Source organism: Trichoderma evansii (genome assembly GCF_050947405.1).
Source record: "Trichoderma evansii strain SZMC 28006 chromosome Unknown GGI43scaffold_24, whole genome shotgun sequence".
In the NCBI taxonomy this organism is placed as follows: Eukaryota; Fungi; Ascomycota; class Sordariomycetes; order Hypocreales; family Hypocreaceae; genus Trichoderma; species Trichoderma evansii.
In genome coordinates, this window is record NW_028145182.1 from 336,593 (window position 1) to 361,545 (window position 24,953).

Consider the following 24,953-nt stretch of genomic DNA (forward strand, 5'->3'; position numbering starts at 1 on the left):
CCTATGGGTTTTCTAGCCAGAGGAGCTGCACTATGGCGTTCAGCCGCACCGCGCCCTGCCTTAGCTAACGAATATTAGGACGCGAGACAGCTGGCATTTTCAATGGAGACGTCGTGCTAACAATAATGGCGCTCGTTAGGCCGCTGGCAGTGCTACTGCACGGGAATTGCCACCTTCTAGAGCGGCGCCGTCACGGTCTAGGCATTGAGTTGAATGCGGGTGGTTTTACACAACTGATGTCGCTGACGGGTAGTGCAGTAGGTTTTCTTACTGTTTCGCCGATCACTCGTATTATTGCTTGGCACATAGGAATGTTCATCCTTCAAGTGCTGATAGGACAGTGCGGCAGCTTCATTCTCATTACTCGTGCAAATATAGCATTCGCCGATAGTCCGACTTAGCTTTGACAGCTGGCACCGTATAATCGAGACACAAGCTATTTCATGTATGTGATATGTAGCTAGTAATGGGTCTTGACTGTAAGTGGTTGAAAAGTAAGCGTCACTTCGTATTCGAGCATGAGGCTTTTCGTATAGCGTGAAGGATACGAAGGGATGGAGCAGCCACCTACGTCTCCCTTGCCTGAGACACAGTATGACATGATCCTCCAAGGCGTCGAAACCTAAGGCTTCACCGATGTTTTATTCCATCGCGAGATTCAATAGAAGATCTACTTGAGATTTTGAGTATATAAAGACCTGAACATCTGCCCCTTCATACCCTCACTTCTATCTCATCATCAACACAACAAACTTCTACATCTCTTCTACATCTTCAAACAAAATCTATAAGATCAGTTTCTTATAACTACATTACAACTCTTTCATCATGCAGTTCACCACTCTCGCTATTGCAGCTCTCATTTCCGTGGCCACTGCCATGCCCGGCGGCCACCCTCCTCCTCCTCCTCCTCCTCCTCACGGCTGCAAGCCTGCCACCTACTCCTGCCTTCCCAATGATCAGGGATGGCAAGTGTGCAGCACTGCTGGACAATGGGTCGTAAGTTTACCTCTCAAAGACAATTTTGATATAATTACATTTTAACTGAATCCTTCAATAGTTTGCTGGAAACTGCCCTCCCCACACCGTCTGCAAATTCGATCAACAGAACGCCAGCCCCTACTGCGTTCCTCCCAACTTCACTATCCCATAAATCAATCAAATTATGACCAATGGGAATTGTGACCTGGCCTGTCGGATGAAGGATGGAAATCAGAGTTTTTGATATAAAGAGTTTGTGGCTTGCATTGTTTGACAGCTCAATCTGAACATAAAGTTTATGACACAAATTATGGACACTCCTTAGGCCATTAAATATATATAAATGATAAAGTTAAATCTTCAATTGTTCGTTGACAACTGGTTATACAACTGGGAATAACCAGTTATATACTTTAATTACCTAAATGAATTCTCGCCCCCCACTGTAATCAAATCTGTCAAAATTACACTTGCATGCAAACTTTATTCATTCTGCATGACTATGGTTTGTCAGAATCTTGAATTAGGGTTGAAAAAATCATATGCATTCATTACGGAGAATTAAATTGTACTAGCCAAGACAAGAAAAAAGATGAGCACGTGGGCCAGCTTCGTTATAAGAGGGTAATTGAAATAACCCATTTCGCGCAATTGCCGGAGTTTTCTATCAATATGTAATATTTTAGATTACTTCACTACTATTAATTTAATGCCAATTAACATTTGCAATACTGGACTATTCATGAAGAGAACTACATACACGTGATATGAATTCCAATGTGGTGCCTCGAAACACAAGCAAATATTAGAGTACTACCAGCACGCACCGACCCTCCAGTCAAATTCATACTCTTTCGAATGCTTATATAAGCCGAAACTGTGTCCATGCGGTCTTATCGTGGGTGCTGCTATTGTTTAACGTGAATCGGGTGGTGCGCGTTTCGTCGGCAAGCTTTTCTTACGACGCCCTTGCGTTCTGTTGTATGAAGAATCGAACAATGTGAGAGGTACCGTCAATGGTCCCGTCAATTTTAATTAACGGCTGGAGAAAATTGTACTTAAATCCTCATTATTTCATCAGTAAATTTGATCAAAAATATGCTTACGAACACTTGCACTCTCTCTGGAAACAACTTCATTGTTGCTTTTTGCACAATATGGATAGCCACGGATAGGGAAATAGTGCGCTTTTCAATCCTGTAATTATAGATTCGCTTCTATTTCTAATATTAACCATGTATTTCTACGATCTCGTGTCCATGTAGTCATATGCACCGCCATTATACCTCTGTTTCGTCTTGGGCGTAAGTGGGCACAATCTCTACTGGTAGTTCTGGTACTACCTTCATGATATTTCTTATCGTAATAAACAGCGGTGCCGTTTTCATATCATTTTCTTTCTTTTCTATTTTTAAAAAAATATAAAGAGCGGAGGGGGGTTATTGTTTTCGCATTTGATCACAATATCACCTCGTTTACGCTTAATTTTAGTTGTGATGAATACAATGATAAATTTGCCACAGAGAGAGAAAAAATTGGTATACTTATGTTATGCAGATATATGGGCAGCATTGGCCTCCTGCACAATAGCATATCTTCATTGTGTCCTCTAGATAAGCGGGTGTGTTGAATACCTGCATTACTAGTGGATATGCCGTGTCATGGATATTTTGGTCGCTATTCCCACGACTGGGAGAGATGCTTGTGGACTGCTAGTAATTGGGCCACTATTTATACAGTATTACCATTTGAATCTAGATATTAAGAAATATTTGATAGACTGTAGTTTTCAAAGGCCCAAGATTTGACTCTGCATCACTACTGGCTCTGTATAAGCGCAGCTGGCACGTTTCGCAGTGACATTGATGCGGAAACTAGCCAACGCCCTCCGCTATCTGGCTGCATATTGTGGCGTATGACTGCCTCTCGGCTATCGAATAGTCAAGAATAGATCTGAGATCTAACGAAGCTCAATTTATACGCAGGGTGTATTGCGAATTGATCCATCAATCGTGCAAAGCCTCGCTTCTCCACTCGTCTTGATGCATGTCTCAGCACGGAAGTATTGGCGAGCGGCGCAAGCATGTGTCAATTGAAGCTCCTAGAAGCTAACGCCACTTATACGTATGACAGCCGGTTTCTCTAGGCGGTTTTCTTATGCGTAGGTGCGTCTAGTTACCACTCAATTACGTCTGCAAGGATGCAAAGCGGAGCCAGGATCTCCAATGACGCAGATCGGCGCCGTGCTGGAAACGTCCACCGAGCCACAGTAGCTGCACAAGGATCGCGGGCGCGGATATGCATGCACCGTGTTCTTGCCAAGAAACGGATCATTCCGAGACCATTTGCGGGTATTTTCCTATTCCAGCCGCGGCGATGCCTTCAAAACAGCTAGTTTAACGGCACTGCCACGATGCAGCTTCTCCCATACATCGCATTCCTTCGTCCAGAGGCCTCTCCAGTGCTTCTCCCCATGTGTCTGGCTGCCAGATCCACACAGGCCTGGCTCGATCGGGATTTCGGCCACCCTAGCGACGTTCTGGGACACTCAGACGGCAATCCGGCAACACTCCAACCACTAAGGTCTGCCAAATCCATTGGACTTCAGATTCCAGGTTGACGGGATGCTGACGGGGTGAAAGCAACATCAAGTTTTAGGGCGCCACGGCCGTTCGATGACGTTTCGATAACCCCACATTAGCATTGAAACAAAGAGCATCAAGTATCGCGAACAAAATTATTGAACAAAGCTTCAACTTCTATCTTTTCATCTAATCATCTACATTTGTCAAGCTGCTCATACAGATTGATCATTCTCTCAGTTACTCTTATGCGATAACCCCGCACCGCGATAATGGTATCCGAAAACGTGGTGAGGCTGTGTCAAGTTCCCGACACAGTCAGCTCGCTTCTGGCAAAAAATCCGACTGAAGCGCCTGGAAAGTTCGTGGAGCAATTATACGGACATCTGGAGAAAGATCTCCGCCGCAACCCAGACGATAATAGACCGCTGCCAGACCCTGCGACACTGTCCTCAGCCCTGCAATGTGGCCAGTGGGGTCCGACAACACCGAGCCCTCTATTCCTCCAGGCATTTGCAGACTCTCTCCGATGTCTAGATGCAGACCCTCTGTCCAGCGTGGTGTCTCCCCCGTTGATGGGCTCGCATGGAACAGTACCATTGACTGTTATTGCGCCTCTCGTGGATATCATTCGCCATGTTTCTAATGTTATCGTACGGGCTGAGACAGAAGTCATTTTTATAACCTGTAATTGGGCACCTTCAGTTGCTCAGAGACTAATCAGAAATTCACTCATTGAGCTGTCTAGACGAGCCGGCGAAAGGAAACAACGGGTGGTTGTGAAATTAATGTACGACAAAGCAACCGCGGGTAGTGCGATTGATCCGCATCAGCGCGTGAGCCCGTCAACATACACTTCAAAGAAAATACAATTGCCTGCTCCTGAAGAGGTACCCAATTTGGATATGGAGGTTGTAAGTCTGCATAAACTGGTGCTGGGCACGCTGCATGCCAAATTCTGCGTGGTCGATCGCAAGATAGCGGTAGTAATGAGCAACAATATGGAGGACAACGCCAACGTGGAAATGATGACGCATCTGGAGGGACCAATTGTCGACAGCATATACGACTCCGCATTAATCACATGGAAGCATCAATTGGAGCCTCCTCTTCCCTCGCATAATTCTCCAGCAGTCAATGGTGGACTACCAACTTCGAGCCATGAGCCACTTTATCTGGATCGGGGAACTGGTATAGATCAACAGCACATCGCAGCAGCTGGCCACTCGCTACCAGCTCTCCCAGAACATACGCCAGAAGATCCTCATTATGACACTGATCTGGCCGGAGAAATCGCACGAATGCAGTCATGCTATTCCACCAAACAAGGGGAAACCCGTCTTCAAGCTGCAAACCGCCAGCTAAATCTTGCTGTCAAGAGCCCTATTGCGCCAACGGGTCCTGAGATTCCTGATGGCCACGAAATGACACCATATATAGCAACTTCCACCGACCACCCAGTCCCTATTGCTATGGTATCACGCCCGCCCTACGGAAATGTCGACTCTAAAAATGTCTTTGTGCCACAAAACGAAGCCTGGCTCTCTCTCATTCGCAATGCTAAAAGGAACATCTTTATTCAAACACCAGATTTGAATGCTGCACCGCTCATCCCAGCCTTGGCTGCCGCGCTGAAACGAGGCATTGAAGTCACGTATTATGTCTGCTTTGGATACAATGACGCTGGTGAGATTATTCCGAGCCAAGGAGGAACAAATGAGCAAGCCGCGGGAAACCTACTCGCTCTCCTTCCGGAAGACGGACCAGAGCGCAAACTATTGCACATATACGACTATGTTGGAAAAGATCAAGATCATCCAATTCATCAAAGCTTCCGAACTCGAACTTGTCACGTCAAGCTTCTTATTGTAGATGATACTGTTGGAGTGCAAGGTAGTGGTAACCAGGATACCCAATCTTGGTTCCACAGCCAAGAACTTAACGTCATGGTCGATAGTCCTGAAATATGTTTAAAATGGAGAGATGGAATCGAGAGAAATCAGAATACAAAAGAATTCGGGAGAGTAGCTGAAGATGGAGTTTGGAGGGATAAAGATGGAAATCCAGGAGAGGGATACATGGGAGATCCCAACGCGGTAGAGGGATTGATCAAAGGCGTATGGGGGATGTATCAGAAGATGCGGCGTGGTGGTTAAATCTCAAGCTCTGAATACCAGTATATCATATCTATAGTTATCGTAATTGTAGTGACACAGTATTTTACTTCTTTAATCTTATATCTTTCCTAGAACACTATGTATGCGTATTTGTATCCCAGCTCCATTATTCGCCTCCTACAAGTCGTTTAAATTAACGAGATCATTCTATGTAAGACTTAAGTAGCTGATAATCGGGCAATTACATTCAGAAACTTGACAACAGCCTGATGCCCACGCATAGTAGCTAATGATAATGGCGTCTGGCCATTATTATCAATTGAGTTGGGGTCAATACCAATTTCAATGAAGTATTTGACAACATCGAGATGCCCATGTATAGCAGCTAAAATTAATGGTATTTGACCGTTATTATCCCTTATGGTAATATCACTGCCAGCTTTAACCAATAATTTAACAACCTTGAGATGTCCATGCATAGCAGCAAGCGATAATGGTGTTTGACCATTATTGTCTCTTCTGTCAACATCACTGCCGTGTTCAATCGGCAGACGTGTCGTATATTCATGTCCAGCTTCGACTTCCAAGTGGAACAGATTTGGTCGAAGGGCCATCAATATCTGAATTAAGTTGTCACTTTCAGTGCCTTTGGCATGGCCTAAAATTACATGTACACATGATCTTATAGCCGTCTCGTTGTAATCATCATGCAGCACTTTTGGAAAGTTCTCCTTAACTCATTGAGAAAGTAAGAGGCTGGCATATGAATTACGCCGTTTAGAAAGATCCGTAATGAAGTTTTCGAATTGAAGATATACATCTTGGCCACTATCTTGCAAATGATCTAGGTGCTTTGTAAGGTTCGTGAGTGCATACACGAGCAGTTTGTGGCTTGAAAGATGCTCTGCTAAAATTTCAGCTTGTGAAAATTTGTCGTCAGCCTTCGTTTGGATGATGGCTGCTGTGAAAACAATTCAGATAAGTTGGCAACAAGTGTTTGCTATTTTCATATCTCCTGGAGCTTGTGTAAGATGATACGGCTCGGCAACTTCCTTCAATGAAAATTCTCGAGCAGTTTGATGTATCAGCTGAACGATTCTGACCGAATTTTAGTTTCGCACCTACAAACATATTGTTTAGTTCAAACATACATAAGGTAGGCTGATGGTAATGATACTAACCTCAACAAGGCCTCCGCAAGCTGACAGTATTCCATTATCCAACTCAAGAGGTCTATTGTATGCAAAATTATAACCAGACAGGTCCAACTTTTGCGAACCAGGGGTTACCAGGACATCCTGAAGTTCGGCGACTGAAATGGGTCGTTTTGGAAAGGTTACCCAATTGAATATTCTTCGTCCACGTTCTTCTTGAATCATGTCTTCTTCATCGTTCGTGCATAACGAAAGTAGCATTTGCTTGTAGAAACCCTGTTTTCCATCAAGCTCTTTAGGAAGGCTTTTGACTCTCTGCATAAGGTGGTGTTTACTATAACCGCCTTTGACAAGACACTTCTCCATATCTTTCAGGACCAAGGTAACCCACAAGAAAACCCCTAAAGATTCTTTTATGATATAGTCCCTGATATCCTTTAAAACGTCCCTGGTGTCCTTAAAAATTTCCTGTACACAGCTGCGTTCGGACTCCATTTGTTGAATCCATTTGTCCACCACCAATGATATGTCCTTTTCATTCACATCCTGAAGTCTAATGTGATGTGAGCATGCATGTTTTAATTGAGAATTAATGTCGTTCTCAGGTCTACTAGCAATTAAAAGCTTGACGATACAATTGCTGTTACTGACCACAAGCTTAGGCAGAAAGCGGAGAACATCGTCTCGCCTGTCCTTATCAGATTCATCTATTCCATCGACCACAATTACGACTTTCAGGGAGAAGAATCTTGAGTAGAGAGCGTAACACCGTTTTGAGATCCTCGTAACTCCAGAATGACGTCCTTTCGGATTCGCTACTGCTTTTATGCAGCTCTCGATAACGATCTTTAAGAAAATTATAAAGCCGACTGTTATTACTCCAGATCTGGTAGACAATTGATCGAAGCATAAGTTCGTGGCTGGTTTCTGTATTGCCGCCACGGAAGCTATAGTAGAATCTCGCAACGATAGTACTCTTGTCTCCAGGGTTGTTGAAGGTCCAAATGTTTTTTCCCATCTGGGGACTGTTTAGCTGGACGCTGCTAGAGCCGTTTTCTCTGCTCTCTAAGTTGCGTACAATGAGCTTTGCCAGAGTTGATTTTCCGCTTCCAGGTTTCCCTTCTAACCACAGCGCTGATGGGACAGAACTCTCACTCCACTGTGCGTATTCCTTGTGGGAAGCCATCCATTCCCCCGCCGTCCGTGACTTCTTCTACACGGGTTTCTCGCGCGTTCCATTCTTCGAAAACCAGTGTTTTTAGGCACTCTGGGGATATAATTAGAGAGATACGTTGCTTGTATTCGTCACATTCATATCTCTTCTTTCCTTTTCTCTGTCTATATTCGAATAATGTGCAAGCTCCCTCATTATATCGGGCACAGTTTCCGAAGAGATCAGCACTCGCATCGGTATGTCGCTGGCGTCCATTTCCTGCTCTATCTGGCGAAATTTTCTCAAAAAAGAGGATCTCACGCGTTCATCGAGTTTATCAATGCCGTCAATAATAAACATAGTCTCCAAATCAGGCCTGGCAATAATACAAGACTTTAACAAATTCCATGCATCATTCGCCTGAATACCCAGTTTAAGCTTAGAAATTCGAACGTTCTGTCGCACAACCTTCACTCGATCAGCGTTTTTTAGAAGAGTTTGCTCGCTTCCAAGCTTGATATTCCGAGCTATCTTCGAACCACTCCAAAGACTTTTCAATATCGGATCCTTTAGTTTGTGGCATAAAGTCGAAAGAATTCGACCTTGAGCAATCTGCTCCGAGAATGCTGCATAGCTCTTTCGCGTACGAATCATCTATTCCACTTGCTTCAATTAGAAATCATTCATACATACATCTATAAGTTTAATGTGCCATGGTACCATCAATAATATCATCACCAATCCATCGCTTCCGCCTGTTCAAAATTCTTTGATACCCTAGGTCAGATGCCGTGCGAAATTTTGACATGTCCATGTGATTCGCCGGGATGGTGTCGTAGTTGTAGCCGGGTATTTTCGCCGAATCAGGTTCCACGACGCGCTATCATGTGTTTAACATGTCATTCTTTTTGTCATTCTTTTTGTTTATGTAGAATGGCCTTACGCATTTCAGAAAATCCACCGGTTGTTCCTCAATGAAGGTGTGAAGCTCGATGGGTCTGAGGCCGCTCTGGTGATCTTGAAGACGTCCCACAACTATGGTACGGAAATCATTTGTAACATTTGCCAAAACTTGACAATTATTTTTAAGAACGCCCAGGAGTTTCTTGTTTGGCTTTTTAGCGATACGAACAATGTTTGCCACCACCGTTGCAAACTTCTCTAAATCGGATCCTGCATGTGGCGTCCCGAGGAAAGCAACCCCGCGTGTTGACGAAAGAAGATCACTTTGGGTTTCATCGTTCGGATTAGTACAGGTTTGGAGAGCATCCTGTATTACTAGACCTCCAAGACTGTGAACAACGAAGATTATGGGTCGTCCAACGGTGTCTGTTCGAAGAGCGCCGAGATCATTAATAAGGGACTTTGCATGTTCCCGGACTGTGTTTTGGCCAGCAACACGAGTCAGATTGAGTATATCAGCGTCGTAGCCGTAGGTTATGATTCTGGCTGTCGGCAGGTCTTTTGGAAGGAGTGTTTTTAGCCATGGTTCAGTTTCACCTTTAGCTGTCCATGTTTTTTCTCTATGACCAGTAAGACCGTGGAGGAATACCACACTTGGTGGTATGTCAGATTACATCAACAGCTTAATTTGTCAAATCAAATACCTACTCAACTTTCGCGTTCTGGACAGATGTCACAACATAAGGTCCCAGTGCTTCAGCCTTGGGCGACGGAACTGTCGCCGAAGAAAGACACTTGCTAAAGCCGCCTCCCATCATGAGCAATTGAAAGATTACAAATTCTCTTTAAGAGTCTGCTATTTCCGAAAAAAAAAAAAAAAAGGCAATGTTGGGGTGTGCTAACTTGAACAGAAGAAGCCTTACATATTAGTTAAGTTTTCCATTTAACATACGGATATGCAGCGACACGTTGCGAATTGTATATGCAAGTATATGCAAGCGTTGCTGTTGACGGCATTGGCCCAGCCTCGCCCCATGGCGGCTAGTGTTGACACGCAAGGCATCAAACAAGTGTATATACTGATAATTGGTTGTACTGTTTTCTTATCTATGGGCCATGGTTGATCTTATTATCTCTCATGCTTTATCTTGCTCGACGTGCATGGTGCACTGATACAAATACTAATTAATAGTCCAAGAGCGTATCAAACTATGTATTCGGTAGACTACAGTTGTCAGTGTTGCATGTTTTAGGTACAGAAATGAAAAGCGTGGAGTTGATTGGGCAAACTCATCTCCACCCTTAGGCATATCAGACAGGGTGGCCTGTTTCTGGGCTCCTTGAGAATCTTCAAATAGTTATACCTCATCAATTTTTCTTCCTCTTGATGAGATATTCTACCTATTTGTGCGATTCCCATAGGCCTTATATCTACTTCCATCATTAGACTTGTTGAGTGATACGGCAGCAAGGGCGAGCGAGGACTAAGGAGTGCTCTGCACCCGATGATCCTACCAGACAAAAACCACAACAATGGCAGTTTTCGGGATCGAGATACTTCAGCTTGAAATTTTCCATATACGTAGGTACGTTTATTTTTCAATCCTTGTCCGTGTAATGAAAATTTTAATAAATCCCCTGCCCCTTCACTTCAATCCTGATATAGCGCGGTCGCAATTCATCCTGGTTGCAGAATTTAGAGTAAGTCAACCCCACGAATAATTCCAGCATTAACGATTAAATGCAATTGCACGAGTGCTTATTGAATAGTAATAAAACTACGACTTCTTAAAAATAGTAGTCCCTAACGTATTCCAACTGCTTACTTACTATAAACTAATACCCTTTTACCCAGGGACCTGTATGTATACTATCAGTAGGGAATATTTTCTTCTTAGTACAAAGCAAGTACATGTAGTTTCAACCCAAAGAAAATCGTGCAGCTAGCACAGCTCAGCCACGGAATGCACAGCCGATAGTATTAGGACTCTCTCAAGATAGCTTACATGTAGCTTATCCAAAAAAGCTTCTTCTGTTCGACAGGCATCATCGGGGAATCGGGGAACGACGCATGCTTGGATAGAGCCTGGTGCTTTCGATGTTGTGTGCAGTACCCCGCTAAACTGAAAGGTGTTGAACTCAAGTGCCTTCGACACAACTGAATAGTCTAACACAGCTCAGCCGCGAAATTCACAACCGATAGTATTAGGTAGGACTCTCTCAGGATAATTTAGCTTACAAAACTAGCTCCTTCAAGTAAGCAACCCCCTAAAAATCAAGCTTCACGCAATACACACTCCAAAAGGCGGCTTACTAAAGCAACACGAACCGCTGCTTAGAGAGCAGCAACATGTGAATATTGCATCGAATGTGCACACATCCATCAAGCCTTAGTCCAAGCGCTTATAAATGAGATTATGTAGCAGCATCTTATTAATCTATCTAGCCAAGCCAAGGGCGTAGAGGATGACGGCCTCGCTTCTACAAGCCCCCGCTCCTCGGAGTTCTACTCCACGGAGTTCGTCTTCTCTCCCGCATCGACCCCACAGATACGCCGGTGCCGCTACTCTTGACGCCGATACAACTTGTGGGGGGTGCCGAAGAGTCATACAATCCCCGTGGGGAAGAAGCTTTTTGGATTGTTTGCTGTCTGTCTTGTTATCTATTGTATGAAAGCGGTTAATATGGACAATAGTTAAAGAGGTAGAACGCCTAAATCTGACTCGTAGACAACTAGAGCCAACATCCTCAGTTCATTTAAGTTAAGCCACCAAGTAAATATCGCTGCCCATCAGCCCACAGCTCATCAGCCCAAGATTTTCAAGATCAGCCGATAGATGATGTGCACTAAAAAACAGGGCAACCTTTGTAAAATCAATGACATAATAAGGCTGCATCGTCGTAGACTGCCGCTGCTACTATTTTCTTAATGGTGCCGATTGTCGGCTAAATCTGTTTAGGCAGTAAAAGCGCCCTCAACATCGCGCCGTAGCCTTAGCGTCTAAGTTGTTCGTGGTGTAGATGATCCTCGCTAAGGCCGACATCGCTTTCGGCTGCTGCAGACGGGAGATCCTCAGTGTTGTGAAAATGATGGCAGCGTTTGTAGTCGCATTTCAACGGTGGCATGTGATAACGCAGCAAGTAGAACATCACGTAGAGAAAGGCAAATGAAGGATTAGAAGAGCGATGATAATTTTTAATTAAATACTAAGCAATTATTTTTTGCTGATATTCTATATATCCCTTTGTTCATTTCGAACATGATATGTAGCTAATATCCTTCGCCTGAAATCCAAAAATAAAACCCAAAAATAAAAGAAATAGAGGCCGCTGTTTGGCCAAGTATATTCTCAGTTCGCTGATAGTTCATCATGTCGTATAGGTTGAAGACAAATGAAAGAAGAAGAAAAGAAACACAAAGAAAAAAAATCCAAATAGATTGTAGCCGCCATGTTTGTCCTTCGCCGTAGGGGGTATATGTTATATGCCGATTTCATAGCAATATGTTGAAAACAACCCAGCCGCTCAAATAGCAAATTAAGCAAAAGAAATTCAGAAATGGTATCGTCGTGTTCGTTATAATTCTTGGCTGCCCCTTCGGCTGTTGGGAGCTGTGTTCCTGGCAGCAACGATTTCTTCGAGATCGTCGTACTCAATAGGGTTCTGGCCCTCAGCATATTCAGGCGGGCTTGGGGGCACATCCTCATAGACAGGAGGAGCCTCGTTATCCCAGCTAACACTCATGCCACCGTTGTCAGTCAAGACCACGGCAAAGTGCATTCGCAGAATGCGACCAGTGCCAGTCTGGTGTGAAATGTGAGCCTTGCCCTCCTGGGCGTACTCCTTTGATACTACCAGTTCCAGCAGCAGAGAGTGGGTAACCTCTGTGCCGTCCTGGGTCTTGGTATCGCAAGCATATTTGAGCTCACGAGAATGTTGCTTAAGCTGGTTGACGCAGTATTCGAACTCCATGTCGACGATACCATCAGCGCCGGTGTAGTCAGACTTCCATCCCTCGGCGAGGCTCTTCTCGCCGATGACTCGGGTCTCGCTTCGGGGCAGGCCCTTGTTCGCTGACTCGGCCAGGCCAGGGTTGTGCTTCTCGCATGCGGGAGCGACTGTCTTGATAGTCTCCTCAAGCTTCCAGGTGAGCTTCTTCAGCTTCCACAGGTCAACGGTCTTGACCCGTTCGTTGTGGGTCATGAGTCCATCGAGCTTGAGAGTCATCTTGTTGGCGGCTGTGGGGTGAATGACAGAGATGTAGCTGGCAGCGGCCTTGATGTTTGTGGGAGGGAAAACTCGAACGGAGTTGTGAGGGTAGAGAGGCTCGGGAAGGGTTCGCTTAACGTCGATGATGCGATCAAATTTGGCGGTTGAAATTGAGCTTGGGGTTTCGGCGTCTGTAGGAGCAGTGAGGTATTGCGCCTCAGCGTTGAGGACGTAGGAAATGGAAACAACAGGTGTGTCCATTGAGGCTGGCAGATGGCCTGGCAGCAGAATGGAGAAAGGGAATTGGTGCTTTCCCTTTCGCAGGGGAACGGGGTGAGCCAGAAGCTGCAGCTTCTCCAGCTGAGTTGTCTGTGTCTGGCATTCGTTGCAGTTGTTCTGGAAAGGCCTCTTGTGGGCGACAACCAGGTTAAGGCTTGCTGTGAAACTCTCGACATCAACCAACTCCTCCTTAATATCCAAGAAAATCTGTCCTGAGACCAGTGCACCAGTGCTCTCCTCGGTGTTGCCGTGGAAGACAACTGGCGGGCTCTCAACGCTCCAGTCAATGACTACAGGAGAGTAGGGGACATGCTGCTGCTGGCGTTCTTTGGAGGGTGCTCGGCCAAAGTGCAGTGACAGGCGGTGGTGCTTCTTAATGGCTTCTGCGAGGTCGGGCATCTTGACGGCATGGCGGTCCTCGCTGTCAGAGGCATGGGGGCTGGTGTTGCGCGATGCACTCCGGGAGTTGCTCCGAGATGTGTTTCGAGACCTGGAGACGGCCTTGATGTGAGGAATTGGTCCTGTCGAGGAACGCAGGAAGTTGGCGACGAGGTGGGGCATGTTGGGTGGTTGATCCTTGTTAAAGGAAGAAAAAGGTGATGATTGCGTATAGTTGGGGTGGTGACGGAAACGTCGATTTAAGAGAATAGGGCGGAGATGCTTTTTATTGCACCTTCAGCTCTTCTCAGCTCTCGTCTCTCCCGCTTTCGCCTATTGCTTATTCGTTTTGATTTGCCTTCCGAAACTCTGTCTCAGCAGCTCTTCAGCCCTAGCGTCGCTCTGGCGAATGGTTGGTAAAGGGTCCCCTCCAGTATAGATGCGGGCGCTGTGCCAAGGAGGGGCTGCGTCTGGGGGGCGTTGTTAGGTCGAGATCTGGTGATCGCTTTGCAAGGGCGCCGATGACATGGAATGAATAGAATTGAGCCCAGCCTCGTAAGCAAATGTCGAATGCTGATATTGTGTAGAATATTGCAATTCTTTTATAGTAATTTTGTTGCTTGTATGTCTATATCTTGCGAGTCAAGAACCTTTGATGATAGCTCCTTTAAATGGCTAGCTGTGTAAGTCGCCCAGGAAGGTTTCGATGGCTTAACGGTCCGGCTTGTGTGAGATGTAGTAAGCTGATGAATATATACTGAAATTCAAACTGTAATTCAGTAAAGAGTAAACAAATATCCAAAAAAGGTAATCAGTAGTAGCAGTGCCAAAAGCCGAGGGCATCGCCAACATCTTATATACGCCTGCCATCGTCTCGCCCTGGCTCGGCATGCGCCGGTCTGGCAAATTATGTGTCATGACACAGCTACCAGGCGAGGCCTACCAAAAAAAAAAAAAAAAAAAAAAAAAAAAAAATCCGGCCTGGAATTCCCAGGCTCTCGGCCGCCAACCGATGGCCGATGGATCTCCGGTGGGGACGCCGCCGCGACATGAAGAAACGCCTTTCGATTGATTTTGCGGGTCTCGTCCTCTTTTTTTTTCTTCGCCTTTCTCTCTCCCCTTTTCCCGATTAGGCACTTATGTGTCAAAATGGGCAGGCACGTGTGTACATGGCTGGTACAGCAGCTCCACGTGCAAGAAAGGAAATTGCACGGCCTTAATGGCCTCGTGTCGAGCATCTGCGCCCCATTCCGGAGAAGCTTTCTGTCGCTCCATCAGGTACCCGCAAAGTACCTCGCGCTCTCAATGTCACATTTTATTGTGCTGCGCCAAAGAGTGTAAAATTCTGAATTTTTTTGTTTGCTCTGCCAAAGAAACGAACACAGCATTAATATGGATCCTCGTACGGCCTTGCCCGATGGACCACTATGAGCAGTTGCTCTCTATGTACCCCGTATGTGTGAACGTGCATGTACGTATACATCATCAGCCCATCATGGAAACTACAAATTCATCACGCAAGAAATGCTCTCCATCTTCCCCTTCTTTCTCCAGTTCAACTAGAACCGTCAAGCCGGTAAAGACTAAAGCCGCGGGTTGACTGCCAGCCATTAATTACAGCGCCGGTACCGGCTCATACCTCGTAATCCCTTGACATGGAACATTCTGTCTTTGACTCCCTTTGACAAGACGTAGGGCGTAGCACACAACATTACTAACCCGCCAATTGACATGGTGAGTACCAAAGTACAAGCCACAGCAGGCCTGCTGACCAAATGTACTTTTAGGCGAGGCGGTAGTCCGCCTCCGTCAGAGCTGATACAAATTTGTAGCGGATCTATTACATGCGTGGTGCTTAGTCGAAGTCTCCACTTTCAGACCCAGTTGAGAAGTTACAGGAGCCACATGTGTAGAATACAAAGGGAAGTGGGAGACTAAAGTACTATTGCACGCACTTAGTTAGTTTAAATACCTTCCATTGTCGTAGACAGTACCGATGACAACCGGCTCCAGCTCGTACACAAGCACGGCCTTGCACCAACGGCCCCTTTGTTTGCGCCAGTCAGCAGCAAGAGAACGCGAGCTGTCGCCTGAAGAGGGCGTGAAGAGGGCGCTAGAAGGCGCTGGCAAGTCACAAACCCACGCCCTAAACGTCGTGTTGTCAGTGGATGGTTTAGTGGCGTGATGGCCTGTGACGTTGCCCGCAGGCGAGTTGAGCCCTCCAGCCAAGTGCAACCAACAGTGGATTTTTGCGCCCTACCAGGCGGTAATACTCCATAGGGCGAAGAAATGCAGAGGTGGAAGCCCGTCACCGCATCACGATCTCTGCTACATGCGTGTAGTCCAGCTCAGGAGTCATTACTTCGTATCTACTAGGCACGCAGATTATGCTTCCTAAAATAGGTAGGTAGCTTGTATTACCAATTGGCTGCTTTCCTATTAGAAATTGGAAAAAGACACACCTATACGTATTAGACAGCCATCTGAGCACGTAAGAAATCAACGTGCTTGCATCCCACGAGAGCTCTCCACCAACATTGAATCAAGTTATGCAGTAATTACATGTATATTGCGCCTTGTGCCAATGCTCTCAGCTCCTCAGTAGCTCAATGGGTGGCCAAAAGAACCAACTTCGGATTTCTCCGTCAACTCGACCAACATCAAAAACCACATTCAATATAAAAGCACAGCTCCGTCCCCACGCAAATGCATCTCAAAACTCAGGCACGGCATATCGGCATTCATCTCACTCTCATCTGCAGGGCGTGCACGCGAAATTGTCTGCAGCAATGCTCGATTCGTGAACTTGCCGCCACTCCTCCGCAAAAGGTATAGTAGTGGCCTGTGTCAGTCACCTGGTGACCATAATTTTCAACCGTCTCCTGGATCTACTCCGTATTTCATTTTCTTTTTTCTCACGATGGGCCAAAATTTTTCAGGTCAATGCAAAAATACTTGGCCCCATTGCAAAGTACTACCTCGATCCAGACTAGGTGCCGCTGCTAAGTCGATGTACGGTAGAGCTACCGAATTCTGTGCTCCGTAGTGGACCTCGCAGTGGACGGCATTCAAGTTTTTTTCTGGGTCGTTGTATTGTGTTTGATTCATCGACTCGAAGTTACTGCCACATACGGCTGAGCGTTTGACATTTGCTCGGTGCCATTACCTAAGGCTGATGCTTGTTTGCCCCTATGAGGCAGCAGTCTGGAGTAAATCTGGAGTTGTTCCTTTATTTGATCTGTTCGTGTCATGTTCAGGTCCCGTCGTCCTAGGTTACCCGATAGGGCCAACTAGCCGCCATTAAAAAAAAAATTTTTTTCTACCCGTGCTCGATCGTGGCGATCGTAGCTGCAAACACGTGTGCTGCTAAAAAAGTCTCGGGAGCCTCAGCCATGCCACTAACACGGCCTGATCCCCTGGCAGCCAAGCAGCCTCAAGCGCCCATCAGGGTCCTTGTGAAGCTATTACGTACAATATGTGAATATTGCTGTTACCTGCATGCAGAGCATAAGAATCAGCCTGTTGGATGATCAACCCGCAGGTCAAAGTCCGTGTTGCTTGCATTGTGTGGAGCCTCCTCATTTACATGCTTGCTGTGAATGAGTAGCATCAGGACATAGCGGCCCGGTTTCCCGCTCCCGCAGGATGCTTCTTAGAAGCTCTTCTCAGTAGGCTACCGGAAGTTGGCTACCTACCAGAGTCGGCTACCACCAGAAGTCGGCTACCAGAAATGTCTAGTGCCGCAAATCCAGCATCTCGGCAGTCGACCAGAGGCTGATCTCACCTACATACATAGAAGCCGGCATGCATTCATGTTACATACAGCTTGGGTAACGTGAAGGTAATTTTGGTGATACTGCCTATTACAACCCCGTGTGAAATTTCCGCAACGTCCACTGGTCATTTCAGCTTTCCGAGTCATTCCCACTTGCCATTGTCATATGGCCTCGCTTCATGTAAGAGACTGCCCAGTCTCAGTTACTCGCTTATTCTATTGGGCATCGCCCCCTTTCTAATTGAGGGTCTGAGAAATTCAAAAGTACGAATGACACCGACTTAGCTCTCCCCGTGGCCCATACAAAATTTCGTGCCTCATCGTTGAAAGCACGCGCTTTCTTCAGAGGACCGGAGACGACCGGTAACTACCGGCTAGGTAGATGGCGGCCGCCCACCCTACGAGTGTAATAATGTACCGGCACTCGTCTTACTTCACTAATCCATCGTGTACAGGGTCGTCAGAGCCGCCAAAGGTACGTACCTCTTCCCAGGCTTAAGCCGAAATACGGCTCCATTTTGAGCCGAAATATATCACCACAACGCGGAAAGGGGGATCGTGCCAGAGCTCGTCAATTGTGCCATTTTGACGATTTTGCTGCCTACACAGGAAACTCGGGGTGGAGTGCCAATGTTGTTGCACCGCGGCTTAAGCATGAGTTTATTCTGCCTTTGCGGGTGAGTATCCCGTCGTGCCATTCTGTGTCAACGTTTCCACATGTATCAGGCGACGTACTCTTCGTTTACGCGGCATCGGCCAATACCGATGCGCAGTTCGATCACGGTAGCCGACCGCTCCTTCAATATGAACCCTTTATGCCGTAATATCTGGATATTGCCACGCCTGGATCAGATCGTCAGGGCATTGTTCCAGAAGCTGTTTCGCGGCGGCCCATCTCGGCATGCGTTTCATGACATCAGCTTTGCCTACTTATTCATGCAGGCTGTGAGCTGTTTTCCGCAAAACTACTTCGTGTTTAGGACTAGCATTACCTCGTACTACTGCTATAAATAAAAAACACACGAGCTCTCCTTAATAAGGCGTGCGGGACCCCCGCATCTCCGGAGCGGAAGGAGTGGATGCCAGGATCGGGAGTTGCGGATTCAAAGGGGGTGAATCCGGAGCGCCCGCTGCCGATTCCCCAAGAATACCGGTTTGCCGAGTCTTCTCCAATTCCATGACGTCTCTCCTTAATTCTCCAATCTGTTGATACGATAATTTCTTGGTTTTGGTTCAATTCCAAGTATGTGCGTAGTAGGCTCTAAAATAACCGTTATTTCCCGTATGAGTTTTGGGCGATGCGGCATTTGTATACCCTGGAGACGAGAGATATGAGCTAATTATTTACAACACAGTGTATGTGAAACAAAAAGGCTCATTTTTGCATTGCTATTATATCTTTCATTCTATCTATAATTCTATAGTTATAGTTGCTTGGGAAAAGAACGCGGGGCATCTTACTAAATAGAACTTGTGGTTCGATACCCATATACAATGAAATTAGATCGAGCTGGTATATCCTTCGCATATTTTGCTGCCAATTATAACCATAAACACCAACTAGTTAGTATAGACTTTCCTTTCTATATGATACGGTCACAGCTTTATGTGAAGAGTAACTCAAGTTGCGCTCCACTCAGAATTGGTTTCATAGCTGTTCTTATATACGCAAAACCCCACGAGAAGAGGTGTTGCGTAACTCACTACCAGCAATGAGGGCTATTTTATTTCTGCATTTTCTTTAAAAGCTATTGTTGCTGTAACACTTCTTATGAAAGATATTTAAACGCAATGAACTGCTATAACCCGACGTAGACGATTTAATGCAGCCACAGAGAGTCACTATAAAACTGGCCTGTGGGGGCAGAGCCGTGACGACGGCGCTGCTTTTGATCTTTTGATGTTAGGTCTTTCTATTATACCAAAAAAGAGGTTAGAAAAATTGTAATAACCAATAACTAAGAGAGTGTAAGCTAATACGCGGTTGTAAAACGCTTGATCAGCTAGTGTTGTCAGAGTGGTCAGAATATGGTCAGAAACATTACATATGCCCGAACAACAGCAGCCGCAAAGGAACAATAAGTAGTAAACAAAAACTAACATTTTTATTACTATTCCCGTAATTTCGCATCTTGCAGATTCCAGACATTAGTACAAAATGCGACCCAATAACATGACGCAAGCTGTGTGGCTGTTGAGTCATGTTTATAGTTTCTCAATTTGGAAAGTGCATGGATCTTAGTGGGAAATTGTAACTCACTGAGCCTGCACCTTATGAACATGGCCAATACTCAATTGAGCCCTGATATTACTGTGATAAAACTCATATAGTAGGTTTGATATGTTCTGATTACAACACCATATATTCTTGTGGCTTTTGGTAGAATGAGCAGCAGTACTTGTATGGTAAGCAACGTTCTTACTTGACACCAGCAGAGAGGATAGTAAATGCCCGCAACAACGAGCATATAGGCTCTCCTGCGGTAAAATATATATGAATAATCAGCCTTATGATTTGTAAGAACTCGACCCATGTTCTTCCAAGATCGGGAGCTATGAGCTGTGGAGAATTGAGAGATTCCATATGCCGCCGTCGACCTGCTAGTGCTACATATTGCTGCATCGCATATTCCGGAGCAAACCAAAGTTCCGGAATATTTTGTCACGATTAGTTATGTATAACACTAGTGGAGCATAGCGACAAAGCACATTATATATATCTATAAAGGCCCATGTCATGAAGTTCTTATCTCCCAAACTCGCCAAATCTTCTGTCCCTCCTCCCATCCAGTACTTCGATACAAAACTCACAATGGCTGCTGCACCTTGGCCCTCTCCAACAAAGACATGGCACGACGACACATACCCAGCAATTGATCCTACGCGCCCAGAGCTCAGCTTGGCCGGGAAAACGGCAGTCATTACTGGCGGCGGTAGTGGCATCGGCGGAGCTATTGCCCAATCATTCGCCAAAGCAGGCGTTTCTAATCTTGCATTAATTGGGCGACGACTCCAAGTTTTGGAAGAGAAAAAAGCCCAAATTTCCATTATTAATCCTAAAATCGAGGTTCTGCTGCTTCAAGCGGATATTGCCAACGGAGAGCAGATCCAAAAAGCTTTTGAAACCGTCAAATCCACGTTTGGAGAGCCACAAATTCTTGTTAATAATGCTGCCTACTTTGACGGACCAGTTTCGGTGCTAAAGGATAGTGTCGACAACTGGTATCAAGCCTTCGAAATTAACGTCAAAGGCAGCCTTCATGTCGCCAGATCTTTCTTATCTGTTGCAGCACCATCGCCTAGGATCCTAAACATTTCTAGCGCACAGACTCATTTAGACGCAAAATTTTTCCCAGGCATGTCAGCATATCTATCGTCCAAAATGGCACAGCTCCGTATGTTTGAATCCATACAAGCGGAGCGGGAGGATGTAGTGATAGTGAGCTGCCACCCAGGGCGAGTGCTGAGCGAAATGTCGGCAAAAGTCGGGAGAACGAAGGGTATTGATACAAGTAGGTGAAATTGGCTGTGATATTTTTTCTGAATTTGATTGAAAGTATATAATTTTGATGGGCTGCTAACTTGCTGCGTTAGTTGAACTTTCGGGCGATTTTGGTGTTTGGGCAGTCAGTGACGAGGCCACATTTCTAAAGGGCAGAATGGTGTGGGTCAATTGGGACATAGATGAACTCAAGGAGAAGAAGGATCAGATTATCAATGATAACTTGCTAACTGTTTCTCTTGGTGGCTGGCCATTTAAGGAGTAAATTGATTAGAGCTAGAAGAAAGCCAGGAATTGGGGTTGCTGTCAATATAGAATTAGAGGGCTATAGACGAAGAATAGTATATTCATTGAGGAAATTAAATCTTTAAGACAAAATAATTCATTCAATAGTATTCATACATCCATAATTCTAAGGGACGAGTATGTTATTATCATAGCATCTCGCCGCTTTCGTCCAGTACACAACTAAAGCTCACTTATACCATGCACCTGATGCTTCGTATTCTACCAGCTGAAGTTTCGCGGTGGCAGCCGTGTTTCTTTGCGGAAATGGAAAAAAAAAAAATAGAATAAGAACAAATCAATTTGAAATAGCCCTAGAATCACATTTACCCCTTTTTCAGTTTATGAAATGTAATTATTCTCATTTTTTTTTTTTGAATGCATACGCAGGTAATGTATGCAGCGCCTCTATCAGAAGTGGAGCTGATGACCACTATCGCGGCAGATTATATCTCCGCTCCGCCCAGTTTTCCAGACATCACTCTCAACACCAGCCTAGCTAAGCTCTTCTGCAGCAACGCGACAGAATTGCACGATCAGCCTGTCGCTGTTTCTCCCGCCACTTACGACCGACAAGTTACGCTCCAGCATTCAACAAAAATCATGACTGGTCGAGGTGGAGGCGGCGGTCGCCGCGTTTTGCTCCCCCCCATGTGAGCCTCCTTCAGATACCAGCCTGCCCCACGATTGCGGAAACGAAAGCTGACTCTTTCCAGTAACATGATCTTCAAGCTGCTCCAGAATGTGAGTCCCTAGTCAATTGTTTCTCCAGATAGTCCGAACACGAAGATATCTCGATGCGTTACCTGTCGACCGGTGGTGGGCACAATGGAAGGGATGCGATGTGATGGGCTATTGAAACGATGCTCTGCAAAAGATGGATGAAATATCTCGTTGTTCGACCTCTGTGATTTCGAAATTCAAATCAAAGCTCCCATTGGTATATGGATGAGGCACCTGATGGTTCACAATCGCTTCTACCTCGCAACTCGGGTGCTATGCAGAAACAGCGATATCTGGAGGACTATCATTGCATTATACCTTGGCTGGATCAATTTCTAACTTTAAACTCGATAGAATGCTACTGTCAGTGTCTGGTTATACGAGCAGCTTTCAATCCGTATTGAGGGCAAGATTCGGGTTAGTCAGACCAAGCTTGAATATTGGGGACCCAAACACTAATGTTACTCTAGGGATTCGACGAGTTCATGAACCTGGTCATTGACGACGCTGTGGAAGTTAAGCAAATCACAAAAACCAATGATAAGGAGTCAAGGAAACCCCTGGGTAAGACGAGTGAAATCGCTGATTCGTATTCTGTTTTGATCAAACTGACACAATAATAGGCCAAATCTTGTTGAAGGGCGACAACGTCTCTCTCATCCAGAATCTATCGAGCTAAACTGATTTTTCTAAATAATACATACTGATATGTGACGATGGGAGTTGCTTATATTTTGACAAGATACCATATTCAAATGGCACGCAAGGGATATTCTTATTATGAACCATGTATCACACCTGGGTAGCAAACAAACAATGGGATCGGGACAATAGAAATTGATTCATTTAGCAAATTTGATCTTGGAGTGAGGTTCCACCGCGTATTGATGTTTGCTTCGCTCTTTGCTTCAGAATCGCACCTGTAGATCTCTGCCGAGGATCTGCCGATCTCAGTAGTGGCCGCAGCTAAATCTCCCGATCTCCGAGGTGACGATTCTCTGAGCTCACAACTTCGCAGCGACCAATTCAGATAGGCATGTGTAACGGGCGCTGAGATGCGCTCGTTCATGGACTATGTCCACAGTGCTTTCTACGAGGCTACCGGGTGGAGGCGTGACAACTCGTATGCTGCGCTGAATTCGACAACCGATGGTAACTCTGGCCCTTTCTTCTTTAACATACGTTCTACTAACTTGATACGCAGCTCTCTTGAATTTCAGCACTCCTCGAGGTCTACGTCTAACCCTGTCAGCTCTCGCCAGCTCGAACTTTGCTACATCCTATCAATTGGGATCAGTCGGCGTTGTTGATGGCTCCATCTCTTACCTGTTCTCCTCTGTTCCTCTTCGAGTACTCTTGACACCTCAGTCCGAAAACGTCCCGCTCCCAGAACTCCTTCGATCCTACCGCCATTTAACACCTGTCGCTCGACGAGATAACCCTTCACTGAGACCCCCAGATGATAAGGATAGGGTCCACGAATCACTTCTATACGGCCGCCTCTACCTCCCGCAGTCGCAGCTAGAGGCCCTGTTGGTACGGCGGCTATCTCCTGCTTTACAGGCGCAATTCAGTGCTGTCTCGGGCCAACACCTCAGAAATGGGGGCACAGCTCTGGGATTGGTCCAATACGACGTCGGAAGGTATGCGCTTGAAGGGTTGGCTTCCACAGATGGCGGATTGCTAGGCTTCAGAGGAGTCTACAACTTTGGAGGCGACTTGAGCAGTAAGAAACACACCCATCCAGCTTCGTCTTCCATTGCAGAGAATGGAAATGGCCATGGGAGTGGTAACGGAGATAAAGAGAGAATCTACGGACGCTTCAGCACCGGAGGAGAAATCTACTATGGCACACTCAACAAGTCTGGAGGCATAAGCATAGGGGCGAGGTTTGCCACTCTGCCGGATCATAAAGGGACGCCATTGTCTGCCACGCTCACGATGAATCCCCTCATGGGCAATATTGCAGCCAGCTATGCGGTCATGGCTGGAAAGGATTGCAGTCTCGCAACCCGGATGGAGTTCAATATCTTCAGCTATGAGAGCTCATGGGCTGTGGGTATGGAGCTGTGGAGGAAGCCCTTTGCTAGTGCGGTTGCAGAAGCAGAGACTCTCTTTCCAGATGCTGCTCCTGCAAAGAAAGCGGCCCAAAAGTTGCCCTCAGCTGCCAAAGCATCTACCACACAGCCTGGTAGAAAGGTGATCGACCCGAAAAATACGACGGGAATTATATCAACGCCACCTCCAGTATCATCACCAGCCGAACGAAGTTTCAACGCGAAACTAGAATGGAGGCTGGATGAGCCAGAAAAGCCAGCGGAGAAACCGGTGGAAAAGAAGACGGGATCGAAAGCAAACGGGGGTAGTGTCAATTCCAAACAAAAAGCGAAAAAGACTCCCCCCAAGGCACTGGCCGTGCAGCCCGTTAAAAAAATAGAAAAGGAAGTTCTGGAAGAAACAGAGGAGAAAGAGGAGTATGCCGGTGTGGTGAAAGCGAGGCTGGACCAGAATCTCCGTCTCGGAGTGCTGTGGGAAGGACGCGTAAAATCGCTGCTGTTTAGTCTTGGCAGTGGGATTGATCTGAGGATGATGAATAAACCATTCCGAACTCTGGGTCTGGAGATTCAGTTTTCGTCGTAATTGGTTGGTGTACTGCCCAGTGTTAAAAATAGATAGCTATTGTGCTAATCTCAGAGGTCTCCACTCTACTTGAGAGAGATTTATTGAAAGAAAATCAAAAATCAAAATAAAAATTAATACTTCATATAAACTTGGCTATTATCTTAGGTGATTGAGCCAGAAATTAACTTCGCTCGTGATTCAGTATGTTGGGGATTGTCTAGATTGAGCTTCAAATATTAATATTCGCGACTCCCGTTTCTTAACTCCGCTGTCTCCGTAGCTTTGGACAA

The 24,953-nt window shown here is 45.8% G+C and overlaps 8 protein-coding genes across 8 annotated transcripts; 5 read left to right on the forward strand and 3 right to left on the reverse strand.

Annotated features, from left to right (window-relative positions):
- Positions 1-828: 828 nt before the first annotated feature.
- Positions 829-1,153, forward strand: GGI43DRAFT_387346 (uncharacterized protein; the record flags this gene model as incomplete). Its single annotated transcript, XM_083203920.1, has 2 exons — positions 829-999; positions 1,061-1,153. 2 exons carry the CDS (start codon positions 829-831, stop codon positions 1,151-1,153), a joined length of 264 nt encoding a protein of 87 aa, XP_083056893.1.
- Positions 1,154-3,707: 2,554 nt separating this feature from the next.
- GGI43DRAFT_209632 (uncharacterized protein) lies at positions 3,708-5,808 on the forward strand. Its single transcript, XM_083200181.1, has one exon. It carries the CDS (start codon positions 3,836-3,838, stop codon positions 5,717-5,719), a length of 1,884 nt encoding a protein of 627 aa, XP_083056894.1. The 5' UTR covers positions 3,708-3,835; the 3' UTR covers positions 5,720-5,808.
- Positions 5,809-6,976: 1,168 nt separating this feature from the next.
- GGI43DRAFT_415061 (uncharacterized protein) lies at positions 6,977-8,638 on the reverse strand (the record flags this gene model as incomplete). Its single annotated transcript, XM_083207112.1, has 1 exon — positions 6,977-8,638. A coding segment is annotated over exon 1 (479 nt), but the record flags the coding sequence as incomplete, so codon positions are not given.
- GGI43DRAFT_209640 (esterase/lipase family protein) lies at positions 8,243-10,042 on the reverse strand. Its single transcript, XM_083200182.1, has 4 exons — positions 9,599-10,042; positions 8,931-9,543; positions 8,708-8,867; positions 8,243-8,641 (listed from the first exon to the last, which is right to left on the reverse strand). The coding sequence occupies exons 1-4, from the start codon at positions 9,706-9,708 to the stop codon at positions 8,466-8,468; spliced, it is 1,059 nt and encodes a 352-aa protein (XP_083056896.1). The 5' UTR covers positions 9,709-10,042; the 3' UTR covers positions 8,243-8,465.
- Positions 10,043-12,065: 2,023 nt separating this feature from the next.
- GGI43DRAFT_415072 (uncharacterized protein) lies at positions 12,066-14,688 on the reverse strand. The gene has a single exon (XM_083207113.1). It carries the CDS (start codon positions 13,937-13,939, stop codon positions 12,467-12,469), a length of 1,473 nt encoding a protein of 490 aa, XP_083056897.1. The 5' UTR covers positions 13,940-14,688; the 3' UTR covers positions 12,066-12,466.
- Positions 14,689-20,343: 5,655 nt separating this feature from the next.
- On the forward strand, positions 20,344-21,298 carry GGI43DRAFT_430473 (SDR family oxidoreductase; the record flags this gene model as incomplete). Its single annotated transcript, XM_083209259.1, has 2 exons — positions 20,344-21,043; positions 21,126-21,298. 2 exons carry the CDS (start codon positions 20,344-20,346, stop codon positions 21,296-21,298), a joined length of 873 nt encoding a protein of 290 aa, XP_083056898.1.
- A 521-nt stretch (positions 21,299-21,819) lies between these two features.
- Positions 21,820-22,895, forward strand: GGI43DRAFT_415077 (mRNA splicing protein SME1). The gene is made up of 5 exons (XM_083207114.1): positions 21,820-21,971; positions 22,035-22,062; positions 22,396-22,458; positions 22,512-22,605; positions 22,665-22,895. The coding sequence occupies exons 1-5, from the start codon at positions 21,922-21,924 to the stop codon at positions 22,718-22,720; spliced, it is 291 nt and encodes a 96-aa protein (XP_083056899.1). The 5' UTR covers positions 21,820-21,921; the 3' UTR covers positions 22,721-22,895.
- A 161-nt stretch (positions 22,896-23,056) lies between these two features.
- On the forward strand, positions 23,057-24,900 carry GGI43DRAFT_415080 (mitochondrial distribution and morphology protein 10). The gene is made up of 2 exons (XM_083207115.1): positions 23,057-23,193; positions 23,246-24,900. The coding sequence occupies exons 1-2, from the start codon at positions 23,097-23,099 to the stop codon at positions 24,679-24,681; spliced, it is 1,533 nt and encodes a 510-aa protein (XP_083056900.1). The 5' UTR covers positions 23,057-23,096; the 3' UTR covers positions 24,682-24,900.
- Positions 24,901-24,953: the final 53 nt, after the last annotated feature.